At 39.7% G+C, this 24,810-nt stretch overlaps 2 protein-coding genes across 4 annotated transcripts; one reads left to right on the top strand and one right to left on the bottom strand.

Moving 5' to 3' along the window:
* Positions 1-761: 761 nt before the first annotated feature.
* Positions 762-13,711, top strand: ehd1a (EH-domain containing 1a). The gene is made up of 5 exons (XM_017474223.2): positions 762-1,509; positions 6,663-6,760; positions 11,084-11,496; positions 11,770-11,934; positions 12,212-13,711. Exons 1-5 carry the CDS (start codon positions 1,112-1,114, stop codon positions 12,740-12,742), a joined length of 1,605 nt encoding a protein of 534 aa, XP_017329712.1. The 5' UTR covers positions 762-1,111; the 3' UTR covers positions 12,743-13,711.
* A 6,659-nt stretch (positions 13,712-20,370) lies between these two features.
* map1lc3cl (microtubule-associated protein 1 light chain 3 gamma, like) lies at positions 20,371-23,148 on the bottom strand. 3 transcript variants are annotated; one of them, XM_017474230.3, is made up of 5 exons: positions 22,835-22,896; positions 22,118-22,201; positions 21,742-21,797; positions 21,552-21,658; positions 20,371-21,133 (listed from the first exon to the last, which is right to left on the bottom strand). In XM_017474230.3, exons 2-5 carry the CDS (start codon positions 22,143-22,145, stop codon positions 20,974-20,976), a joined length of 351 nt encoding a protein of 116 aa, XP_017329719.1. In that variant the 5' UTR covers positions 22,146-22,201; positions 22,835-22,896; the 3' UTR covers positions 20,371-20,973. The 3 variants fall into 3 exon arrangements, with proteins under 3 accessions (XP_017329719.1, XP_017329717.1, XP_047013174.1); XM_017474228.3 differs by having other exon boundaries at positions 22,118-22,269; XM_047157218.2 differs by lacking the exon at positions 22,118-22,201 and having other exon boundaries at positions 22,835-23,148.
* Positions 23,149-24,810: the final 1,662 nt, after the last annotated feature.

Here is a 24,810-nt window from a genome sequence, read left to right on the forward strand (position 1 = left end):
TGATTTCAAGCAAATATAGTTATTCAAATCAAACGCTCTTGTTGCATTTTGACATTGGCATTGAATATTCAAAGGACACTACTTGTTTTTAGTTTTACCTCATTTTTTGTTGATTTCATCCAATCTGCATTACAGTTTACACTTGCTATATTTATACATTACATAGTATTGCATTAAAAGGGATTCATTTTCACTTAGTTGCATATCTGACGAGTAGCACCTTTAAATAAATCTGCACGAACCGAAGCACTCAGATAAACCGTGCAGATCTGATTTGCATGTAATTTGCCTCGTGGTCACGAGAGTGCAGATGTTCCAGCAGCAGGCGAAGCGCGCGCACACACACACACACTAAACACTCAGCTAGTGTGAGTGTGTTTGCATCCTTATACATGAACAGCGAATAACCAGGCTGCAGTCTGCAGTACATTTCACACTAAACAGTAAATTAAGTAAAAACACCACACTATCCTGCTTTACATTTCAATATCCTTTTAGTTTTTGTTATTAAAAGTAACGTCAGCTTATTATTTGGCATGCTGCCAATGCAACGTACAAAATGGAGCTATATCAAAATAGTATACTACCATACATAATAGTATGTCAAAAATAGTATGCCACATTAGACCTTCATTATAAGTTTAAATTGTGTTAGATGTACACTTTGTACAATTTACACAGATGTAACTGGCAGTTAAGTATGATACCTATTTAGTACGGAAGTGTACGGTTTAAAATGAGAACTTTTATTTTGAAATGAAGAGTTCCGCCTTTCTTCTTCAGGCGGAGGAGGAGTACAGTTGGCGTAGTCGATCTAGAACGTAGTTAAATGCTTTCTGCCTTTCTATAACATCACCTCTTTCGTTTTCATAGAGGAAGTAAAATTAATTCTGTGGTTACTTTGTCCAGACTGGAAGACAGCTTCACAAGAGACAGAAGTGCCGTTATCTTCTGAACTTCGGTGATTGATTAGCAGTGTGAGCTCGGGGAGGTGACCGGAACACGGGCGGGACCGTCTCAACATTACAACATCAAGTCTCCTGCGTGCTCGGCTCGTTTTTACAATTTTCTGTCCAAAAGGTTGGTGTAGTAGCCTGTTTTGTAGCCCACCATGTTTAGCTGGTCCAGTAGGAACGGGAAGAAGGAGCCAGAGCTTTTTCAAAATGTCTCCGAGGGGCTGAAGCGCCTGTACCGCCATAAGCTCTTCCCTCTGGAGGACACCTACCGCTTCCACGACTTCCACTCCCCGGCGCTGGAGGATGCCGACTTCGATAATAAGCCCATGGTGCTTCTGGTCGGTCAGTATTCCACCGGGAAAACGACCTTCATCCGGCACCTGATGGAGCAGGATTTCCCCGGGATGCGGATCGGACCAGAGCCCACCACGGACTCATTCATAGCGGTGATGTACGGCGAGCAGGAGGGAGTCATACCGGGCAACGCGCTGGTGGTGGACCCGAAAAAACCCTTCCGAAAACTCAACGCCTTCGGAAACGCTTTCCTCAACAGGTAAGGATGTGATGTGTGCTCTTTTCTACACATACTAATCCACCACATTCAGGGGTGCAGGTGGGAAAATCGGCCTCCTTGACAGGTTAATGCACGCAAACCTATCTATGTTTCCACTGACCCCAGTGTCTGAGCACTGAAATCTGTAACACTTATTACATTGTGATCCTATGATCTGGGTGTAACACTGTGATCCGGTCATCCGGTCTTAGAGTGATCTTGTGAACTCGTTTAACATTGTTCCTCGAAACATTGTTCCTCGGATCTGTTTAACACTGATCCAGTGATCTGGTTTTCAACATTGCAATCTGGTTGTCAAGACTTTGGTCTGGGGAGCTGGTTTCAATACTGTGATTGAGTGATCTGGTCTTACACTGATCTTGTGAAATCGTTTAACACTGTTCATGGGATCTGTTTTTAACACTGTGTTCCAGTGATCTGGGTTTCAATACTGTGATCCTGTGATCTGGTTTCAATACTGTGATCCTGTGATCTGGTTTCAATACTGTGATCCTGTGATCTGGTTTCAATACTGTGATCCAGTGATTGGTTTCAATACTGTGATTTGGTTTCAATACTGTGATCCAGTGATTTGGTTTCAATACTGTGATCCAGTGATTTGGTTTCAATACTGTGAATTGGTTTCAATACTGTGAATTGGTTTCAATACTGTGATCCAGTGATCTGGTTTCAATACTGTGATCCAGTGATTTGGTTTCAATACTGTGATCCTGTCATCTGGTTTCAATACTGTGTTCCTGTGATCTGGTTTCAAGTGATTGGTTTCAATACTGTGATTTGGTTTAAATACTGTGATCCAGTGATTTGGTTTCAATACTGTGATCCAGTGATTTGGTTTCAATACTGTGATCCTGTGATCTGGTTTCAATACTGTGTTCCTGTGATCTGGTTTCAAGTGATTGGTTTCAATACTGTGATTTGGTTTCAATACTGTGATCCAGTGATCTGGTTTCAATACTGTGATCCAGTGATCTGGTTTCAATACTGTGATCCTGTGATTTGGTTTCAATACTGTGATCTGGTTTTCAACACCGATCTGGTTTAACATCTAGGTTGGTTCAATATAGTCAGTTAGTTATGGCAATAGCTAAAGTAATCTGACACGCAAGGTGTTCCTTAGTTAACAGCTACCCATAAACATTCATTTGGAAAATAGCCCAGCGTTTAAGTATTTGGCTGAAGGCTAAACTTTGAGAAAAAGGGTATTAAACTTTACCTTTCCTTGTTATTGGGGTGGTATCGTCCAGCAAACACCTTTTTTTAAGCTTTTATTTAATGGTAGCTTTTATTTAATGGTAGACTATATATACATTTTCTTGTGAAAGGTGTGTATTATGTATGTTTGAGTGTCACCCCAGCGACAAGGAAAAGTATAGGCTTTTTTTCTCGTGACGATGAATAGACTTGACTCCTAGTATCATGGTCCAGTTTTATTTTGGGTGAGATAATTGGTGTAATTCCACAGCAGTATGTGGGCCAGATGAAGTGATTTTGGGCCAGGATTTGGTTGATACTCATTTGCTATATCAGGGTGTATGTGAATCATGTCATTACAAGGGTATAATCTGGAAAATTGCTAAATTTGAACGTATTGCAGTTTGGCTAGATATCAGGAACTCATTGGTGAACCCTTGATGTGACCCTGTTAAACAATAATCTTTTAGAAAAAAATGTGAAGGTCTGTTTTAAAGACGGGATGTGATTTAAATCACCTCGTACTGGGATACGTATTAAAGTCCTTCAGCGAGTCGTAGATGTGATATGGTTAAAGATGATTGTGAACCCAAATGATTTCATACTGTTGGGTCATGTGGGTATGGTGATTCAGCCAACACTCACAGAAACACTCATGTGGAAACAGCTGATATTGTCCAAGGCTTTAAAACACACAATAGAGTGTGACTGAGATACCAGGGGTTTGTTCCACCAATCATTTGCACATGATTGCCTTTTTAATATTAGCATGACTAAAGCTAGTCTTGTAATAAAGATTTACCAACAATGTAGTGAGAAGCCATGCATGTCCCTTTTGATTCATGTGACTGATAAACTGATTGCTGTTGGCACACCTGGCCATCCCCCACCTCCAAGTGACTTCTACTGACTTTGAGTTACTGAAAGTGAAACAGTAAGTCCTATTATCCTGACAGGGATTTTCCAACCTGCTATTACTTTGGGTGCCACAGAAATGCCCCATGCATGTTTTAGTCCTTGAATGTGGTTAGATTTGACCGTACTCTTGCATGTCCTGTATGTACTACTGTTTCCACAACTGAGTTGATACTGAGTCATTCAGACTAGTCACACAAAGAAGGGTAACGGAGAACAACCATTTTTTGTTAACACACACACACATACACACACACACACACACACACACACACACTGCATCATGCGTGGCAGGTAGGGACTATCCGTGCTCGCAAACGAAACAAAAACTAGTCTGATCTAAGAATTTATCTAATCAAACTGAGCATGAATTTTGAGTACAGCATGTCTCATCTAATCAAGAGGATTTAACAGGAGCTGATATTAAAGTTTCTTCTCTGAAGAGGAAGAATTAATTTCACTTGGTACCTTTAGTGCTACAGAAACATCTCTCTTTTTTTTTTTTTTTTCTTCATGTTTGACTTTTTGGTATTTCAAAATATACTAAATCCTTATGCTTAGGGGCAGCCCAGGATTTCACTACTGATTAATTAATTCAGCCGCTCAGTTGTTTGTAAAAACCAAAGCAAGTGTGGATGTGGTAAACTGAACACTTTTTTTTGGGGAGGGGGAACTGACTCTGCAAGATATCGTGCAGCTGCCAGTAAGAAATTTGCACTATATGTGCTGAAGCAGGACTTTTTTTCCAAGCAAAAACAGGCCTTTAGGCAGGGGTTAGTTCTTGTTCCTGGTGCTGAGCTCTCCCTTCCCCCTGACCTTGAACTGGAGCACTCCGGAAAGAAGTCACCATCAGCCCTGTAGAGTTTAAGGTCAGTCAGAATGAAGAGTGAAACAGGAATTAGTTTACCTAGCTTGCATTTTTGTGTAATCATGTTTTTTTTCATGTTTGTTTCCTGAAATTGCTTTATGGCCCTCATGTGTCAGTGCTGCTCTATTATTCTGTGTCTGATCCCTGTTATTCTCTGCTTTCTGTGCTGGAAGCATGACTGAACCTGATCTAGCAGGCTTTCTTAAACAACACTACATTCAAATTCAGTCCTAGCAGGCAGACACACACATATACATACACACACATACATACACACACACACACACACACACACACACACTCTTAATTTTGTCATTTCTCTGCAAGCATACAAATCTTCACTAGTAGTTTGGGCCCAATCCTAGATGGCTTCCCATTCACTTTCTTTGTGCCCTACAAAGGGCAGAATGTCATAGAGATGTAAACACTACCTAGTGCTCTCATGCATAGTGTAGTATGCCACTGTGCATAACCTTGTTTTTACTGTAAACTTAATATGGTAATTTGCCATTTAACCCACTGCTAGCTCTTCCCTATACACTAACAGAGGAGGGCGAGGCCTGCTTTGTACTTCTGCATTAATGTGCATTTACATTGCGACGCAATAAGGGGTGTATTATGGGTAAACATGGCATGCAGAAACATGCTAGCTTGCTTCATGCCAGAGAGCCAACTGTGCATTGTAACTGCTATGCTGTGTGACTGGAATGCTATGCTGTTCACCATCAGGTGAATGGTGATTGGTTGATGGAGAGGTGTATCTGCTTGCGTAACTGGAAACACTGTGATGAAATGTTGTGACACATTTTTCCATGGTTTTAATATAATTCTGATTAATATTGTTCAATTCAAGAGTAGCATTGTTCCAAATATGTAAACAGTTAAAATAAAGTGTAAACAATAAGATTTTTCTTTTATAGATGTACTCGTGATCTTCCACTGCTTTTTGAACGTGTAGTGTTTTAAAAATAACAGTAAAGAATACCACTTCAGAAATGCCTTGAGAATTCATGTTTTGCAATTGAGCTTTCTTCCCCAGCACTTTTCAAAGACAAAGTTATGCCCGTGTTGTCTTCTGTTTACTCTTGTGCGCTTTAAAAAAAAAAAAAAAAATCCTCCCCTCCCCTTTTGGTTTTGTTGTGGTTTTGGTTTGGTTCCCCCGTACATGCAAGTATGAAGACTTCACCCTGTGTGGGTTTCCATGCACTACACCCTGACAAGCGTACAGTAATGCTCTTACAGAAGTATGAAATAAACCCTGAAGGCTTGCACACACTTCCTCTGAGATATGTAAAGGCACTTACAAAGGACTGCTCATGCTGCATCACTGGGCAGCGTAATACACTCTGAGGAAAGCACCAACTGTCCTGTTCCACCCACACAAGCTCACAGACGCCCAGCTTCGCTCTGATTAACCGGGAAGAGATTAATGCCGTTCCTACCAATCGAACTTCGAACTCTCTCTTTCTCTCATCAGTAGGGCTGAGGCTTTTCTGTTGCGCCATTTGGGAGGACGTTTAACTGTTTCAGAATGTTCTGGCTGAGTCTCATGTCTTATGACTAAGCTTGGCTGTTGCTTTGCCTTTGAATTCTGATGGAGTGGTGAGGCAGAACAAAAGTAGATGTATATAGGGAGAAACTGAACCAGAGGGCAAAGTTAATGTGGTGATGAGCTGGAACTGGAAGAATGAGCTTCTCTACACATTAAGACCATGGTCTCTCATTGAGAAATTGTGTCTGTTTGTTCTTTTAAATGCTCTCTTTAAAGAATACAATGAGAACATTTTCTTGCAGGAATGTCCCCTCTTCGTCGTGCCAGTAATCTGATCTCTGACATGAACAAATAAACTATGCACAGATTTCTAGTTTGTGCCGCAGCATGAATTTTCATTTTTTTAAAGGACACGCTCACAGGAAATTATTGTTTATGTTGGATAGACAGTAAACGCCACTTTCAATGCAAACACACACACACACACACACAAACTGTAGTATAATGTGCTTTTATGAAAGAAGATTCATAGAGGACTACAGCAGCATTGTGAGTCATGTGATCCAGGTGTGATTGAGGCCTGACAACAAACTCACCAAACCTGTTTTACTAATTTTCATGCTTCCCCCCCTTCTCTCTCTTGGTTGCTGTCTCTTTCTGCAGGTTTATGTGTGCTCAGATGAAGAACCCTGTTCTAGAGAGTATCAGTATCATCGATACCCCAGGCATCCTGTCAGGGGAGAAACAGAGGATAAGCCGAGGTCAGCAACTCCACTGGGAATGGTTCTCTCTGTGTTTTTGTCTTTCTCTTATATGAAAAGCTCTCTCTTGCACAATATCCACATATGTTGTCACATTTACTGTGATTTACTAAGCCTAGCCTTCCCCGCTTCTATGAAGCACTTTACTTTATTGGCATGTTTTCCAAATTTCCAAAGTTAGCTGTATACTACACCTTTAGCCTCCATTCTTCTTCAGCACCATGTGTGTGAGAAATTTTGTGCAGTATAACACCCTCAAATCCACCGTGCTATATACAGTAAAATGCTGCCTTTTTCACCAAATGAAGAACAGGAAGTGGTAACCAAAGCAAAGCAGAAGCAAAAGTCCCTGAACTCCATCAATCCACCGCACACTCCATATGACCAGGACATGCATGCCTAACATTCCTTTAGAGGGCACTAATAAGTGGAATGTAAGAGGATATCAACTCAAACCACAGAGCATAACCACAGTTTTCACCCGTTCCCTTATTTTTAATATCACAGTGAACCAGAGTTGGTTATGAAAAATGGTCTGATTTGATGGCAGAAAAAGCTTCTTGCTGAAGTTCAGTATTTTCTGTTGCCACACTTCCTGCCACAGTGCACATGTACACAAACACAGATACATAAATGACATTTCATGCATGCTTTGTTGTTAGTGAGATGTGTGTGTTTACATAGGGGCACGGTGGCACCAGTCAGTGGGCTCAGGATTTGCTGTCTTATGTATAGCCAGGGCTTTATCTATGCAAGAGGGATTTCCCTCTATTTATTTTTTATTTTTTATTTTTTTTTAGGATTTCTAATCTTTTTCTTTTCTATACCATGGCAGTCAATGGCATGGTGTATATTTTATGTTTAGGTCTTCAGTGTTGCTTCTGTGAATTTTAAGTTGTATAGATAACTGCACATCATACTATACAGTAGTGGCCACCAACCCTCTTCCTTGAGATCTACAGGTTAAATCTCCAACCAATATTTAACACACCCATTTTAGTTGATCAATAACTTCTTAAGGCAATGATTAGATGGTCGGGTGGGCACGATTACGGTTGGAGCTAAAGTCTTCAGGAAGGTACATCTCCTGGAACAGGGTTGGTGACTTAATGCACAACTTTATTTGTATAGCACTATGAATAACATTGACACAAAGCAGCTTTGTTCAGATTTAGATCCGTGGTGAACAAGCCAGAGGTGATAGTGACTAGCAAGAACTCCCTGAGGCGACATGAGGAAGAAACCAGACTCAAAGGGAACCCATCCTCTTCAGGGTGACACCGGATAGTGGGATTATAAATCTATACACTAGACAGGTGTAGAAGAGTAGAAACAAACAGTTCTAAGTCTGTTGATAGGATGTTTAATATGTGTATACTTTGAATAAGATTACTGCAGTGAGCACAGGAATGTCTTTATGATTACATTGACAGTTGAGTACAAATCTGCTGTATAAAAGTCAGATTATCCACTAAAACCAGGGTGTGACTTTGGCATAAACTGTCTTTTGGGAAGTGCAAATCTTTAGGGCTTCATTGTAGGACCTTCCACAACAGCAGAAATGGAGTCACAAATGGTGCTGCCCATGCTCTACGATTCCAGTGCTTTAACTGATTAATATTTAACGTTTGTTGAACGCCCTTTAGAATATTATGACTCTCAACATACCATGTGTCATAAATGGCCCTCAGATAGCACTTGTAGCCCCCACCCCCTCCAGAGAAACTTCTCCTTTCACAGATAGAGTTATGGATATATTTGTTGGAAAGCCATGCCATATAATATGTTATTCCATCCACTGGAAGTCTTCACATTGGTGATAGTAACAGTTCCTTTTTTAGGTGCACCAGTCCTTCCAAAAAAAAAAAAAAAAAAAAGCATAATCGCAAGCACAATGTGGCATTACACTCACTCAAATGCGTGTGCAGGTGAGTTGTGAGGACCAGTGAAACTTTTACCACTTTCAATTCAGGAATTTACATTTCCAGAGTTTGGATTCTCTTGGGCCTGTTTGAGCTCACTGTAACCTTAAAGAGGAAATGGTACATCCAGCTGCAGCAGTTTGGGAGCAGACTCTAGCTGACACTGCGCATAATCTGCGCTAGCATGGTTGTGTTAAAGGGCCTGCACTCAAAAGGTCTTTGTGTTCAAGCCTTGCCTGGAGTTATTGTTGTAACCTCATGCCTTTGCTTAGTTTTCCCTGTGATTGCTTTGGTTTGTTTATTCATTAGAACAGTCTGAAACTCTTGATTTTGACTCATTACAGCATGATTTGACTCACTGCAGCAAGCTAATTGTTGACATCATTATAGTATCATCTACAGCCCACATTGTGTTGCTGTTTTTCTGCTGAAGTGTCTGTCTATGACAGATTTTAGTGTAGCTGTGGGGCGGGTCTGAGGGCTTCAGGAAGAGTGTGGTTAATTATGCACTTGTGCAAAGTGCACAGCACAGTCCTGCCTATCAGAAACTGAAACTCTGTTCACCAAATGTACCGGTAACACTGAGAAATCAGAAGATACACCACAACCGATGACGCGCATGATTTGTTTCAATTTATAAGACTATATAAACTGCTTTAAATTCACAAATCAAAATACCAAAGTGCAACTGAATCCATGAGTGTAATACTATAAGTGATCAATATTAGAGCAAGGATTTGGTTTATTGTACAGTACAAATATTAGCATATTGCCCATATGTATTCTCATCTTACATATAAGAATAGAGACCAGAAGTATTAGATATTTCAGATCTGAGTGTAGAGGTTAAGATGTTGGACTACTGATCAGAAGGTTGGGAGTTCAAATCCTAGCACTGCCTATCTGTAACTGCTGGGCCCTTGAGCAAGGCCCTTAACCCTCAACTGCTCAGTTGTATAAATGAGATAAATGTAAGTTTCCACAAACCTGAGAATGAATTTATCTGAAAAATTATAATTTAATATAATGCTGAATTCACTAAAGCGATAAGCTATTAGATAAATATTGTAGTTTAAGGGATTAGAATATAAAGCTCTCAAAGCGTATGTAATCAAGTATAAAATACTTAAATAAAACTATACCCTCTGTGGTTTTCAAGGTGGGGTCTGGGCAGCATGCAAATTTCTAATTTTGTTACATTGGTAGACCTGACAGCTCTACATTAATTTTCTTCTGCTTTAAATCATGCTAACTGGAATCTAATGTCAGTTTTATTCAAATGAGTTCCATGTAAAGTTCAGAAAAAAACACCCTTCTGGTTTCAATAAATAACCAAAATAATTGTACACAATATGCCTAATTAAAAAATAATAACAATTGAAAAAATATTTATGTGCTGAGGGTATCTGTTGCATTTATTATATGCTTAAAGGGGTCCCTGGCTGTGAAAGGTTTGAGAACCGCTGATGTAGTGTTTTAGCGGGGGAAATGTGCACGCTTCTGCGTTTCTTCATTGGAGGACTGGAATCAACTTTGTGTCATAGAGTTGAAAAATTATTTGGCAGAAAGTTGTTTCCATTTGAACCTCTGACATGCCTTCATGTTTACTTTACTTTACTTTCCCCTCTCTCTCTCTCACTCACACACACACACGCGCACACACACACACAGATATCTGTGTAAGCAGAGTCTCTGACTACGTGGCTATGTTTTTGGCATTTAACACCAGCTGCAGTCTTCTCGGATCACATGACAGCACTTCTAATGAAAACCATAATGCATTCCCTTTATTCTTTTTATTACCATATGGCTCACTGCCTTCATGCCTGCTGTCTTCTCATCACTGGGAAACACATGCTGCATTATTTTACATTGCTTTTTGGGTTTTATTGTAATTTTTGAAAATGCTCTAGTGAGTGACTTAACTACAAAATCGTTGCAGCCAAATGTGTCACCTCTACAGCCAACTTCACAGTTCCACCGTCTCAACTGGGGGATATAATTCTCCATAAGTCCTGGAGGGCCACAACATGGCAAAGTTTATATTTCTACCTCATTTAGCACATTTGATTCAACAGATCAGCTAATTACCAAGGCCTTTAGCGATTAAATCTCTGGTCTCTGTAGGGCTGTGGTCCTCTAGGATTTGAGAGTAATACACAGGGTCTAAGGACATTAAAAAGCAGTGTAGAACTCAAAGCATTAGGAATAGTGTAGGGTTGGTCAATTTTCAAATATATCATATAATACTTTTACTACATCTTCACAATATACATTTATACATCATGAGGGCCAACAAAGTCACAATATTACTGTATCTCAATATCTCCTAGTCCTTGAAGAGAGCTATGACTGCAAGGAAAGTTCATTTGATCAAACTTTTCTCTTTGACTTCTTGCAGGCTATGACTTTGCGGCGGTACTCGAGTGGTTTGCCGAGCGAGTGGACCGCATCATCCTGCTGTTCGATGCGCACAAGCTGGACATCTCGGACGAGTTCTCTGAGGTGATAAAAGCCTTAAAGAACCATGAAGACAAGATGCGTGTGGTGTTGAACAAAGCAGACCAGATCAGCACACAGCAGCTGATGAGGGTGTACGGTGCCCTTATGTGGTCACTCGGGAAGATCATTAACACGCCAGAGGTGGTGCGGGTCTACATTGGCTCGTTCTGGGCACAGCCACTCCATGTGCCAGATAACAGGAAGCTGTTTGAGGCTGAGGAACAGGACCTTTTCCGAGACATCCAGAGTCTTCCACGAAATGCTGCCTTGAGAAAGCTGAATGATCTGATTAAGAGGGCACGTCTTGCCAAGGTAAGGAATATAAGACCGAGGAATTTTGCCTCTGGTTCCTATTACTGAGTCTGCTTGCTGAACAGGTGAGAGAGAGAGAGAGAGAGGTGTTCCTCTGCATTGTCTGCATTTTATTTCACTTTAATTTCAACAAGTTCCTACATGATCCACAATTGCTTAAGCTTTAGTCTCACAAGAGTTGGTGATAAATCATAACGTCATTGAGTTCTACAAATGGTGATGCAGGAATTGGGTTTTTAAATTTCATTGTGTGTCAACGCTGCTTTTTCCCAGGTTCATGCTTATATCATCACCTCTCTAAAGAAGGAAATGCCCAGCGTGTTTGGCAAAGACAACAAGAAGAAAGAACTGATTGCCAACCTCGGTGCCATTTATGAGAAGATAGAGAGAGAACACAACATTTCTCCAGGGGACTTTCCAAACCTCAAGAAGATGCAGGTAATGAGATTTGCATATCCAGAGAAAGAAAATAGTTAAGTATGGGGAAATCCTTAATGGCAAATTCATCCATGAAATGTAATAAATAAATGACTAGCATTAGGTTTAATGAATGAATTGCTTAAGAATGAATTGTCTTTACTGAGCTAAACTGAAACTAATCTGTTAACTAGGGTTTTCAGTTCTGTTCAGAAATTCAAATATAGCAAATATTTCATATAAAGAATTAACTGTATTGTGAGGTCTTGTAAACAATGCTGTTTATTTCCCTCTACAGGAACTCTTGGGTGGCCAAGACTTTGCCAAGTTCCCTGCCTTGAAGCCCAAGCTGCTGGAGGCTGTGGAGGACATGCTGGCCAATGACATAGCCAAGCTCATGGCACTTGTGCGCCAGGAGGAGGCAGCCATGCCTTCTCAGGTAGTGAAGGGAGGAGCCTTTGATGGCACCATGAATGGGCCTTTTGGCCACGGTTACGGAGAGGGTGCCGGCGAGGGCATCGACGAGCTAGAGTGGGTGGTAGCTCGTGACAAGCCATCCTATGATGAAATCTTCTACACTCTCTCACCCATTAACGGTAAGGTGTCGGGCGCTGCCGCCAAAAAGGAGATGCTGAAATCAAAGTTACCAAATACAGTGCTTGGCAAGATCTGGAGCCTGGCTGATGTAGATAAAGATGGCTTCCTGGATGATGAGGAGTTTGCGCTGGCCAACCATCTGATCAAGGTGAAGCTAGAAGGCTACGAGCTGCCCGCCAAGCTGCCCACTCACCTGGTGCCCCCATCCAAACGTGGGCAAGAGCAGCAGTGACACTCTGGAGCGCCTCATTAACTCTTCAGCTGTGACTCATTTCAGGCTTTGACTTCCCTAGCCATTCCAGGATTTCTTCCAAATAGCACCTCAGCAGCTTTCATCACTTCACCTCACACCATGTTATTAAAATAAAAAACAGTTAGGGCTTTTGAGAGACTCTTCCAGTTGCTGTACATAAGGCTCAGACCCCCGCCCCCCCCAACACACATGTCTTGTAGTCTAGAGAAGTAGGTAGCAGTATTCTACTTTCATTTGTTCTTTTTGGTTCAATATGTTTTATGTCCATTAATTTCCTCAGAGCTGTGATTTTTGTTTTTGTTTTTTTGTTTAGATTTTTTTGTGGTATCTTATTGCTGAAAATTGAATCTGGCCTGGTTATATAATTAACTAATCATTCACACTCCACTGGGTTATTATATGGATTCTGAAGCTGGATTATATGCAAGTGAATATCTGGAATGGCTTTGGATCCAAAGACTGAACCTGATCTCAGAACAAGAACAAGATAAACCTGTAAAAGACTTTGGGTTTTGATGTGTATGAAGACACCACTTTCAGCAGAGGGCTGTTAGAAAAGATTGGAAAATGCACTTTGCTGGTACCAAGGCAGTGGATGACAGTTTTGGAGGAGCATGGGCCAGGAGAAATTGTTATAGGTGACTAATGGGGGAAAAAACATATGTGAAATATATAAATACATACAAATGATAAAATATATCCATAATCTTTGTTTGCAAACTTAACTTATTCTTTCTTCTTTAAATCTGTATTTTTATATGTTGAAATTTGACACTATAAAGATTTCTCTTGATTTATGTTCCTGCCTATAAAGACTGTCATGCAGTTTCAGTCTTTTTTTTTTAATAGGTGGTGGGATTTCATGTAGTTTTGCTCCTCTTATAAACTCTGATGTTACTCTGATTTAAAAAAAGAATAAATGTTAATTAAAAATCTAATGTTAACCAACTTCTGTCATTATTATTATGTTTTTTTTTAATTTATTGACTTTGGTAAACCTATCTTCCAACATTGATTCCACAATGCCACCCATATCCACATACCAATACGCAAAAATCCACACACATACCAAAATTGGAGCAGTGTGTCAACGACCTTAAATACACTAATATTGTAAGGTTAGCTGCCAAGGTCTTTAACTCCCAGTACTACCAGTGGTGTCCCATTCCCCAAACACTGATCCATTATTAGCACCATGTCTACTTCTTCAAACATACCAAGTAAGTACGTGCCTGCAGAGCACCAAATATGGTCACTTATGCTGTGACTGTCTGCACTTCTACGTTTACTTTTGACAAGACTGACAATTGTCAGCTTTGTATTTTTATCACTATTCCAGAATCAATCTCTCTCACTCTCTCATGTTGGGGCATGTTTCAACGCTACTCTACCATGGTGATAGATGAATGATTTTGCCTCCAGTGCGATGTGCTTGCTGTGTAGTAGCAGTGGTGTCATAGTGAGAGTAAATTTTCCCAGACTGAAGGAACATTTTTTTTTTTTTTTTTTTTTTTTTTTTTAATGGCAATGTGTGACCTTTTAAAGTACACTCCTGGAATGCAATCCACTATTCTTCTGCTTGGAGCCCTCCTTTTTCTTTTTACAGACTATCTTGTTCCCTATTGAACATACTGATAAAGATATTTGGCTTAATCTTATAACCGTCTGTACTTTTTGTGGTTCAAAGTACTGAGCTAGAACCTAGATGGTAGCCCAGATTTTCCATATTGGCCAGGTGGTGGCACTAACTATAGTATGTTGTGAATACAAACAGCAATTACGTACACAGCCGCTCTAATGAGAGGAATTCCTTCTTTTTTCAGTGAGTCAGATCATTTGGCCCAGCTCACTAATAGGCAATTCTTTCAGCCTACCAAAGGTTCATTGACATTTTCTTTCTCGAATCTGGACAAAGTTCATTTTCATTCAAACATACAGGTCAGCTGTTAAAATTGATTTCTGAAGCATTTTGATTAAAATAAACTGCAAGAGTAACAGCAGTGCCTACACCTATGAAAAATAAAAAAAGATTCATAGACTCATACATGCTCATACACTGTTCACGAATCAAGTATAACAACATCAAGCTGTTAATGGTAGTCATGTTGCAAATGTTAAATATTCCAACGCATAATTAAAAATGCCCATGTACAATATCAAATGCACATTTCTATTTACATGGAAGTTACCAGATAACTAGACCGATCAGCCATAGCATTTAAACCACCTGCTTAGTATTGTGTAGCCCCTACTTGTCCCACCAAATCTGCTCTGACCTTTCGAGGCATGGACTCCACAAGACCTCTGAAGGTGTGTTGTGATATCTGGCAGCAGATCCCTTTAAGTCCTGTAAGTTGTACGGTGGGGCCTCCATGAATTGGACCTGATGCTCAATTGGATTGAGATTTGGGGAATTTGGAGGCCAAGTCAACACCTTGAACTGTTTGTCATGTTCCTTAAACCATTTCTGAACAATTATTGCAGTGTGGCAGGGCACATTATCCTGCTGAAAGAGGCCACTGACATTAGGGAATACCGTTGCCATGTTTAGGTAGGTGGTACATGTCAAAGTACAAAACAGATGAATGCCAAGACCCAAAGTTTTCAAACAGAACATTGCCCAGAGTATCGCACTGCTGGCTTGCCTTCTTCCCATAGTGCATCCTGGTGCCATCTCTTCCCCAGGCAAGCAACACACACACACACCTGTATGTCCACATGATGCAAAAGAAAATGGGATTCCATGGTCCAGTTCTGATGCCCACATACCCATTGTAGGCGGACAGGGGTCAGCATGGGCACTTTTGGTAGTTACTAACCAGTGCATACTGGGAACACCCCACAAGACCTGCCATTTTGAAGATGCTGTGACCCAGTTGTCTGGCCATCACAAATTTGGCCCTTGTCAAAGTCGCTCAGATCCTTATGCTTGCCCATTTTTCCTGCTTCCAACACATCAACTTTGAGAATGGACTGTTCACTTGCTGCCTAATATATCCCACCCCTTGACAATATTTAGCTTCCTAACACCTTTCTGTACTATTAATTAATAACACTAGACAGTACATTTAACATGTACTTCTACCTCCAAGCTGTATTGTCATGATAATTATTCAAATCAGGAAGCCTTGCTCTAGAGAAGATTAAATCACTGCTGTAAGAGGTGAGTAAGCATGTTTATAACTACATTATTACTGACTGGTGAGTCCTTATAAACCATCTTGTAGCAGCCTTTAGGCAGCTTTTGGTCACAAGATTCTGGGGTGGGTAGGAAAGTTTCAATGGTTAAACAGATTTAAACCTTTCACAAGTAGCCTACAAGAGTTGAACAAATATAGCCTCCACACACAAATAGACAACACATTCCACACATAAGTGCAAAGCAATACGCAAAAATATACAAGCAGACTATAATGATCACAACCTGTTCTTCAAAAACAGATGATAATCAAATAAGGTGAAAAAAACAATAATAAAATACGACAATATTTTTATTAAACAGAATCATTTCCAAACAATGCAGTGGCATTCATATCTGTTTTGGGACAGTATGGGAATTGGAAAAAAACAAAACAATAAAGAGCCTTTTGAAAGTTCAAGTCACCCTGTACTATATTGAAAACACATTATTAACACATTATTTGATGTTTTACTTTGTGAATTGAATTTATTTTTGAAAATATACACTCATTTCAAATCTGATGACTGCAACACACTCCAAAAAAGTTGGGACAGTCGACTGTTTACCCCTGTGTAACATCACCTTTTCTTTTAATAACACTTATTAAATGTTTGGGCGCTGATTGAAGACACCAGTTGGTTCAGTTAAGCAAGTGGAATTTTCCCCCATTCAACCATTATACATTTGTTCAGCTGCGCAGTTGTACAGGACCTTCGTTGCTTTATTTTGCGCTTCATAATGCTCCACACATTCTTAGTTGGAGACAGGTCAGGACTGCAGGCAGGCCATGCTAGCACCCGCACTCTCTGCTTAAGGAATCGTGTGCTTGTAATCCGTGCAGAATGCGGTTTAGCGTTGTCCTGCTCTGGATGGCAGCATATGTTACTCCAAAACTTGTACATATCTTTCGGCACTAATGGTGCTCTCACAGATGTGCAAGTTACCCATGCCATGGGCACTGACACACCCTCATACCATGACCGATGCTGGCTTTTGAACCTGATGCTGATAACTGCTTGGCTGGTCCTTTTCCTCTTTGGCCCGGAGAACACGACAGCTGTTCTTCCAAAAACTATTTTAAATCTTGACTCATTGGACCACAAAACATGATTCCACTGTGCTAGTGTCCATCTCAGATGAGACCGAGCCCAGAGAAGTTGGCTGTGCTTCTGGACAGTGTTGCTGTATGGCTTCTCCTTTGCATAGTAAAGCCTTAACTTGCATCTGTGGATGCAGCGGCGAATGGTGTTGCCTGACAAAGGTTTACCAAAGTATTCCCGAGCACATGTCAAGATATCCATTACAGACTCATGACGGTTTTTAAGACAGTCACATCTGTGGGATCGGAGATCATGTGCATTCAGAAGTGGTTTTCGGCCTTGCCCTTTACACACAGAGATTTGACTGGACTCCTTGAATCTTTGCATTATATTGTGTCTTTATACATTTTTTTGTTAAAATACAAGTCAAAATGCATTTACAAATCACTCCTCTTTGTTTTTATTAGCATTTTCCATACTTTTTTACAAATGTACATTTTCCCAACTTTTTTGGAATCGGGGTTATATATATATATATATATATATATATATATATATATATATATATATATATATATATATATATATATATATATATATATATATATATATAAAACCCCAGAGCAGGATATATAACTCTTAAAAATACATATATAAATCTTTCCTGTATTCACAGTTTTTCTTCTGACATCATAACCCTCTATGGAATGCATTATGGGTAAAAGTTAACTAAATAAATAAATAAATAAATACATTTATACCTGTATGGTTTTGCTACTTAAAATTGAATACTTAAACAAAATCAATATTATACTAAGGGGTTTTAGTGTGTACCATAAAAAGAAATATTGAAACAATAGATGGTTTCATAGATGAAAAGAAAAAGATTTGTTTAAACATTTGCATAGCCAGCCATTTAATTATGTAGAATAAGATATGTAAAAAGTGAAATGGATTACAAATGCAGTGTGTTAATAATTCCTGCAACTCTTCCCCCTTATTTGCCATCATTACCTTCCTCATCCTTGCTCTCACTTTTTCCCAGTAGATTTTATACCATCACGGTACCTCCATCTCACTGTACCTCCATGCTCATTATCTTCCTCATGCTAAATGCCATCTTATCCTCACTGTTTTCCACTGGGAGTGCTCTCTTACCTTTATACTTCTTTGAAGTTCAGTAGAACAAAGAGGCTTAGTGGTTAGCACATTTGCCTCACACCTCCAGGATTCCTGCCTCTGCTGCAATTGTATGTTCTCCCTGTGCTTCGGGGGTTTCCTCTGGGTATTCCGGTTTCTCCCCCAGTCCAAAGACAGGCTGTAAGCTGATGGAGCCCTCCATTTCCCATTTCCAAATTGTGCGTAGTGTATGTGCGATTGTGCCCTGCGATGGTTTGACACCCCATCCAGGATGTACCCTGCCTTGTTCCTCGAGTTTCATGGGTCTAGGCTCCAGGCTCCCCATGACCCTGTATAGAATAAGCGGTACAGAAAATGGATGGACAGATGGAATTCTAACATAATATATGAACAAAAGAATATATATAAATTTTAAAATGGGTAATTAGTGGCTATAAATCCAAATCATTCAGATTCTAACTATTTTGCTTACAAATGCAATGCTTGATACTGTATGTAGCTTTGTTATGGCTTACTAGTTTCATTTATGGAACTGCATACACATTTTTGTAATTTTCTAACACACATTTATATATTTCTTATATAAAGCTATTCAAAATGCATCTTGAGTTACCAATAAACATAAATCAAGCTTTTATCAAATTGTTCATGTTGCCTGAAAGTAATACAGTATCACAGATGGATATTCATAATCCCTTATTACCTTTTTGACATAGACAATGTAGAGGTGCATGATGGTGCAGCAGGAGTCCACAGTTTGATCTTGAGCTCAGGTCCCTGTTTGTGTGACAGTAGGTGGATGCTAAATAGCCTTAAGGTGTGAATGGGTGAGTGAATGTTTGTGCATGCTGCTCTGCGATGGACTGGTGTGCCATTTAGGGTGTGTTTCCGCATCACGGATAGAATCTGGATCGACCACAAGCCTGAGCAGCATAAAGTACTTACCTGAATTTGAGTGAGTGTTTGAGAAAACATGTTTGGTCCAGTTGGGTTGACTCGCCTTTTGAACTTTCTCTTCTGGTCGTTATTCGATTTCAGCATTCTGTCTATGGTGAAAGAATTTCCAGTGAAGTGTTAAGTGGAAAACTCCAAACCTTCAATTACCTTTGGACTGTAAAACTCCTCTTGAATTCACACCTTTATATCTGTATACCATGTTGATATTTCTGTAAAGCTGCTTTGAGACAATGTCTATTGTAAAAAGCGCTATACAAAGAACAATTGAATTGAATTGAATGGCTGATTCTGTTTATACAGATTACTGTTTGAATCATAATTCTTAACACTGTGCTAAAGTCGTATATTTAAAATACAAATTTCTCAGACCTCCATTAAAAAAGGAGCATTATGCATGAGCTCAATTTGTGATATCAATATAAGGATTAACGCCTTGAACTGTTATGATCACATATGTTATTTAAACTATGACAGGTGACTAAATGAAGACTTGTAGGCACAGAACCTGAGTGACAAGCCAGCTAGCCAATGTATGTAAAGTTATTAAAAAACAAGCAAACAAAAAACTCTAAAAACATTATTGCTATTGTTATTATTATTGCTAGTTTTACAAGTAGGCTTCTGTAAAATAAATTACTTTATGTGTTAAGAGTGTGTTTCCAGTTAAATAGAGTATGACATTTGCAATGAGGATAAAGGTGTAGAGATGTTTCTAGGCCGTTATTTATTTATTTATTTGCATTATTCTTCATATATTCTAATCAGATAAGACTTATACACCGATCAGCCATAACATTAAAACCATTGACCAGTGACGCGACTGATTGTTGTTACAATGGCACCCGTCAAGGGGTGGGATATATTAAACAGCAAGTGAGCAGCCCTACACTATATTAGGCAGGTGGTTTTAATGTTATGGCTGATCAGTGTATGTTCAGCATAACCTTAATGAACATCACACTAGAGTACAAAATCTCCTCAGCTTGTCTGGCTTGCACATTGACCCCATCTCTTGTATAAGACACTGGTATTATATAAGGAGTGACTAGATGGGTGATAGATCTGTCAAAGAGGTGTGACTCTAAAGAGTGTGCCAGCTGGTAGAAATAAGAGTCTTTTCACATTGTCTAGTTTATACTATCAAAGTAAGAAATAGTCTTGAAAAGACTTGAGCTTTGGTATAATTACAACTATCATTATAAAAATGTTGTCTTTTATTACTTTGGTTTAAGATTTTAAGACTACACCAAAAACACACAATAAAAATGAACTCAAAGTAATTGAACACATTTACTGAAAAGGGCAAAAATTATTTATTTGTAGCATTCCCAATAACATTTGAGATACACAGGTAAAGTACACTGTAAACATTTTTCTAGAATTTGTGCACTGAATGTCTCAAGCATTTCAATTCCATCTTGGTTTCCAGGAGAATCGTGAAAACACACAAGACAACAGAGAAGAGAACCGACATGCAGTTTTCACCCGTCTTCCTCTCTCACTTCCTGTGACTGTGCTATCTGAAGCATACAGAACCTCAGGATATTGTTTCATGGTGTCTCTGCAATCATCAGGACAAAACAGCTGTGTGTCCAAGATAAGTGTCGTGACATTTTGTACCATTATAAGTTGATGTGAACATCTCACAGGGTACATATCATTGGTTTCTATATCTCACCATGAATCTCACATGAATTTTAAAAAAAAAAAAGAAAGAAATTTTGAGGTCAGAAGAGATTTTTTTGGCCACATGTTCAGGAAGTCTCAGGCACAGTGATAGTCTCCAGCAGCAGCAGTGGAAAAAAAGTGACTGCACTGTAGGATAGCTTGGTCAGTCAGTAACGGAGGTCATGAAGAATTCAGTGGTCCCTATGAAGGGAGAAATGGTCTTCTCAGCCAAACATATCCTGGGAGGCATAGGTCATGTAGAGGAAGCCATCTGGGTCTCTGTGCTGAGAGTATACTTCCCCCATGCTGGCTGTCATGGAGCATATGTTTTTTCCTGAGATCAGTAGATACAGGGCCTGGGATGTTTCCAGTGCTATCTTACTCCTGAGATTAAGACAGAGGTGTAATTAAGTCAGTCATGTGTTTTAATTTATCACATTTAAATATTACTATAATTAATTGATTTAGTGAGATAATTTTTGAGACGAGGGCCTACTGAGATTTATTGAGACTTATTTGAGATTATATGAGATTTACCTTGTGATTGAAAGACATAAATGTTTTTTGATGCCCTTAAACTTTTATTATAAGTCCATTTTAAGAAAACAGATGTCTGATCAGATCAGTAGACTATAAATGAACAGACAGCAAACAGATGTTTACTGATGTTATGTACTGTGCATGCAGAACACCAACTTGCAATGTACACGCAGTTCCTAAGGTTTCATAAATTGTTTCATACAACTCTTCAAGCACATTTGCGCTTTTATCATCTGCAAATACTAGTATGGAGGTCACTCACCTGAGCAGACACAGAAACTGACCAATTGTGAGCTCATGAGGGACCAAGAATTTTGTTTTGTCCAATAGAGGAAGTCGCCTCTCCCGAATGCAACGTTCAACGATGATCTTTACAACACAGAAGTCAATCAGAATATGTATAGCTCAGATATTGCTCAGATTTAAATTACCAAGACAGGGAAGCATCTTACTGGTAATTTGTTGGGGAACTTGGAGCGAATTGTGCAGACTTCATCTTTTCTTGTTGCTACATTACAAGGAGAATTAACACCGGCTTAATCATTGCTTAAAGTGGTCAGAAACAAACAAAAATAGCCTTAACAGTCAAATCTGCTCAGAGGAAATCACTGCTTTGCAGAGTTTTATGTTTATCCTGGTCAAAACTCTTAATCCAGTTCATCATCATTATCAAGACCTTCATGAGTTAGATCAAGTGTGTTGTAAGTAGGGAAGACTTGAAAGTGTGCAGGGAAGACGGAAAGCTGGACTGAAGTTCAGAACCCCTGATTTTGAGTAAAATAATAAAAGACATGAATTATATTCTTGAATATATCTCCTTTCACCCACTTGTATCTCTGATGTTCTCCACTAACATTCCACTCTCAGGAACCTTAGGTCTGCCAATCAGTCTCTCCTATCATTTCCTTGTTCCTGGCTCAAAGGAAAAGGTGATCAGGCCTTCTCTGTTGCTGGCCCCAGTCTTTGGAATGCACTGCCACCTAGCATGTGGACCTCCCCTACTTTAGACACCTTTAAATCAAGGCTAAAGACACACATCTTCACTCCGGCTTTCGAGTCGGGCTGATTGGACTGTCTATTTTCTTTTTTAAAATCTTTCCTTATATCCTTTTAATCTACCACCTTTTATTCTTCTTCCTTTTCATTGCCTGTGTATTATTATTAATTATCTCTCTCTATATATTTATTTTTATGCATTGTTTTATTTTCAAGCATTTGTGATTCTTAATGTTCTTAAATTATTAAGACACTTCTGTACAGCACTTTGGTCAGCACAAGTTGTTTTTCAATATTCTAGCCTATATAAATAAATGTACCTTGACTTAATACCATACTAGCACATTTTATTGTCTTCTCTGCTCTAATACACCCACTTCAACACGGGAAGGACTGTTAGTTGAAGTGTGTGTGTCAGAGCAGGGGAAACAGTAAAATGTGCAGGACAGGGGGTACTCCAGGACCAGAGTTAGGAACCTGCTGTGCCATATAGCACAATACAATGAATTATTTATTATAAATTATACTTCTTCCTAAGCTGTACCTTACCTAAGCACTTCCTTTGCTTGAAGGGCGTCACTTCCATGGATCTCTCAAAAGGCGCCATGTCTGTGTGGTGTAAAGGAGAAGTGATGAGAAGATGGAGGCAGTGAAGGCGCTCTGTGGCCCGGCCGGAGGCGCGATCAAACCCCGTCAAGCTCCGCGAGCAGATCCGCTTATATACAGGCCGAGAAGAGGAGGTGTCAATCAAGAGACGGCATCGGGCCTCTAGTGAAAGTCAATGTGCTAAATAGTTCAGGGCCTTTTGCTAGGGTAAACGTGACTCTTCATTTCTGATCTTGGACCAGCCTCTGCTAGTCTGTTACATTCAACACACTCTGAAGATGTAACACCCCCCGCACGAACACACGCCCCTACAATATCCAGCAAGCATTCAGATCCAAATGTGTACAATAAACCACGACATAATCTAGATGAATGATAATGTGATCAAAATACTCAGAATTATTTCAGTCCTTTTCACTTTGGCGCTTGCACGTTTCCATAGAAACGGATAATTACAGTATGCGAGGAAGTACGTGTGTGTGGTGTGTGTGTGTGTGTGTGTGCATAGGTTGGGGGGGGGGGGGGGGGGGGGGGGGGTTCTGGTTTGAACCACCTGAAATATTTTATGACAGTCCCAGATGCCTATTGGTTAACATGCACACAGCCCAGCTGATTATATAAACCTAGTACGTGTAAAATATCATGGTTTTGAGCAGTAATTGCGCTAGAATGATGTTCATAAAAGGCCAACAAACTCATAATTACGAATCATCCGCATTTAACCGTCAAATTAAATCTGATCATTTATCATTAGCTATGGTTAGAAGATTAACCAATAGGAATCACGCATTTTAAGAGTAAACGTATTTCCCCCTTTACATTAGCATGTAAGTGTAATCATGAATGCACGAGCTTTTTTCAGTTTAAGTGCACAGATCACTTAATTCTTGGCTGCGCCACTGCTACATAATGTCTCTATTATACTTTAACACCAAATTATCGATTGTTTACAACATTTCCTGTTCATTTAATATATCGCAGGCTACAGCTGTGTAACTGGCCTCAGCCGGTCAGAACAGGCCAGGATGAGTTTTATACAAGAGCAAACATTTTTCACACTTTAGTGCCAGAGTACAACGAGTAGCCCACGTTATTTACAACTCTGCTTACAAGTCTAAAGTAATTTTAGACGTGCACATGAATGGGGACCATGTGTGTTGTGAGATATTTAACGCGTTAAAACTTGCACATTATTGCTCTTGGTATCTTGGAGGACTATTAACATTAAGACACAAAATCTAATTAATGTAAAGCTAATATCTAAATGCAGTTATTTTAAAATCACTCCTGATAATGGGATAGATAATGCAACAAAAACTGTGTGTCCACACACACACACACACACACACACACACACACATATATTCGCCGTGGCTTAGTGCTTAGCATGTTCACCTCATCCCCAGGGTTGGGAACTTGATTCCTGCTGCTGCCCTGCATGTGCGGAGTTTGCATGTTCTCCCCGTGCTGTGGGGTTTCCTCCGGGTACTCCGGTTTCCTCCCCCAGTCCAAAGACATGCATGGTAGGCTGATCGGCATCTCCAAAGTGTACGTAGTGTATGAATGGGTGTGTGAATGTGTATGTGATTGAACCCTGTGATGAATTGGCACCCTGTCCAGGGCGTATCCTGCCTGTGCCCGATGCTCCCTGGGATAGGCTCCAGATTCCCCGCGACCCTGAAGGATAAGCAGTATAGAAGATGGATGGATGGATATATATATATGTAGGCATAATATCTAAAACCATACAGCATATTTCAAAATATGTTGCTGCATCACCTATAATGTTGACCAATGATAGTGCACTATTTTGACATAGCCTACTGTCCTTCTGTTTAGTATTCCTATTTAGTAATTTATAGCTACAATAGACTAGTAGCCCAGATTGTTCATAGGGCTAGGAAACAGCAATGTCCTCT

Source organism: Ictalurus punctatus, chromosome 8 (assembly GCF_001660625.3).
Source record: "Ictalurus punctatus breed USDA103 chromosome 8, Coco_2.0, whole genome shotgun sequence".
NCBI classification, from domain to species: Eukaryota; Metazoa; Chordata; class Actinopteri; order Siluriformes; family Ictaluridae; genus Ictalurus; species Ictalurus punctatus.

Coding starts and splice junctions, on each gene's coding strand:
- ehd1a (XM_017474223.2), top strand. CDS start 1,112: ATGTTTAGCTGGTCCAGTAGGAACGGGAAGAAGGAGCCAGAGCTTTTT. Junction 11,497..11,769: donor AGAGGGCACGTCTTGCCAAG/GTAAGGAATATA, acceptor GCTTTTTCCCAG/GTTCATGCTTATATCATCAC. Junction 11,935..12,211: donor CAAACCTCAAGAAGATGCAG/GTAATGAGATTT, acceptor TTCCCTCTACAG/GAACTCTTGGGTGGCCAAGA.
- map1lc3cl (XM_047157218.2), bottom strand. CDS start 22,892: ATGGCGCCTTTTGAGAGATCCATGGAAGTGACGCCCTTCAAGCAAAGG. Junction 21,659..21,741: donor AGTTCCCCAACAAATTACCA/GTAAGATGCTTC, acceptor TGTGTTGTAAAG/ATCATCGTTGAACGTTGCAT. Junction 21,134..21,551: donor CAGTTTCTGTGTCTGCTCAG/GTGAGTGACCTC, acceptor TCTTAATCTCAG/GAGTAAGATAGCACTGGAAA.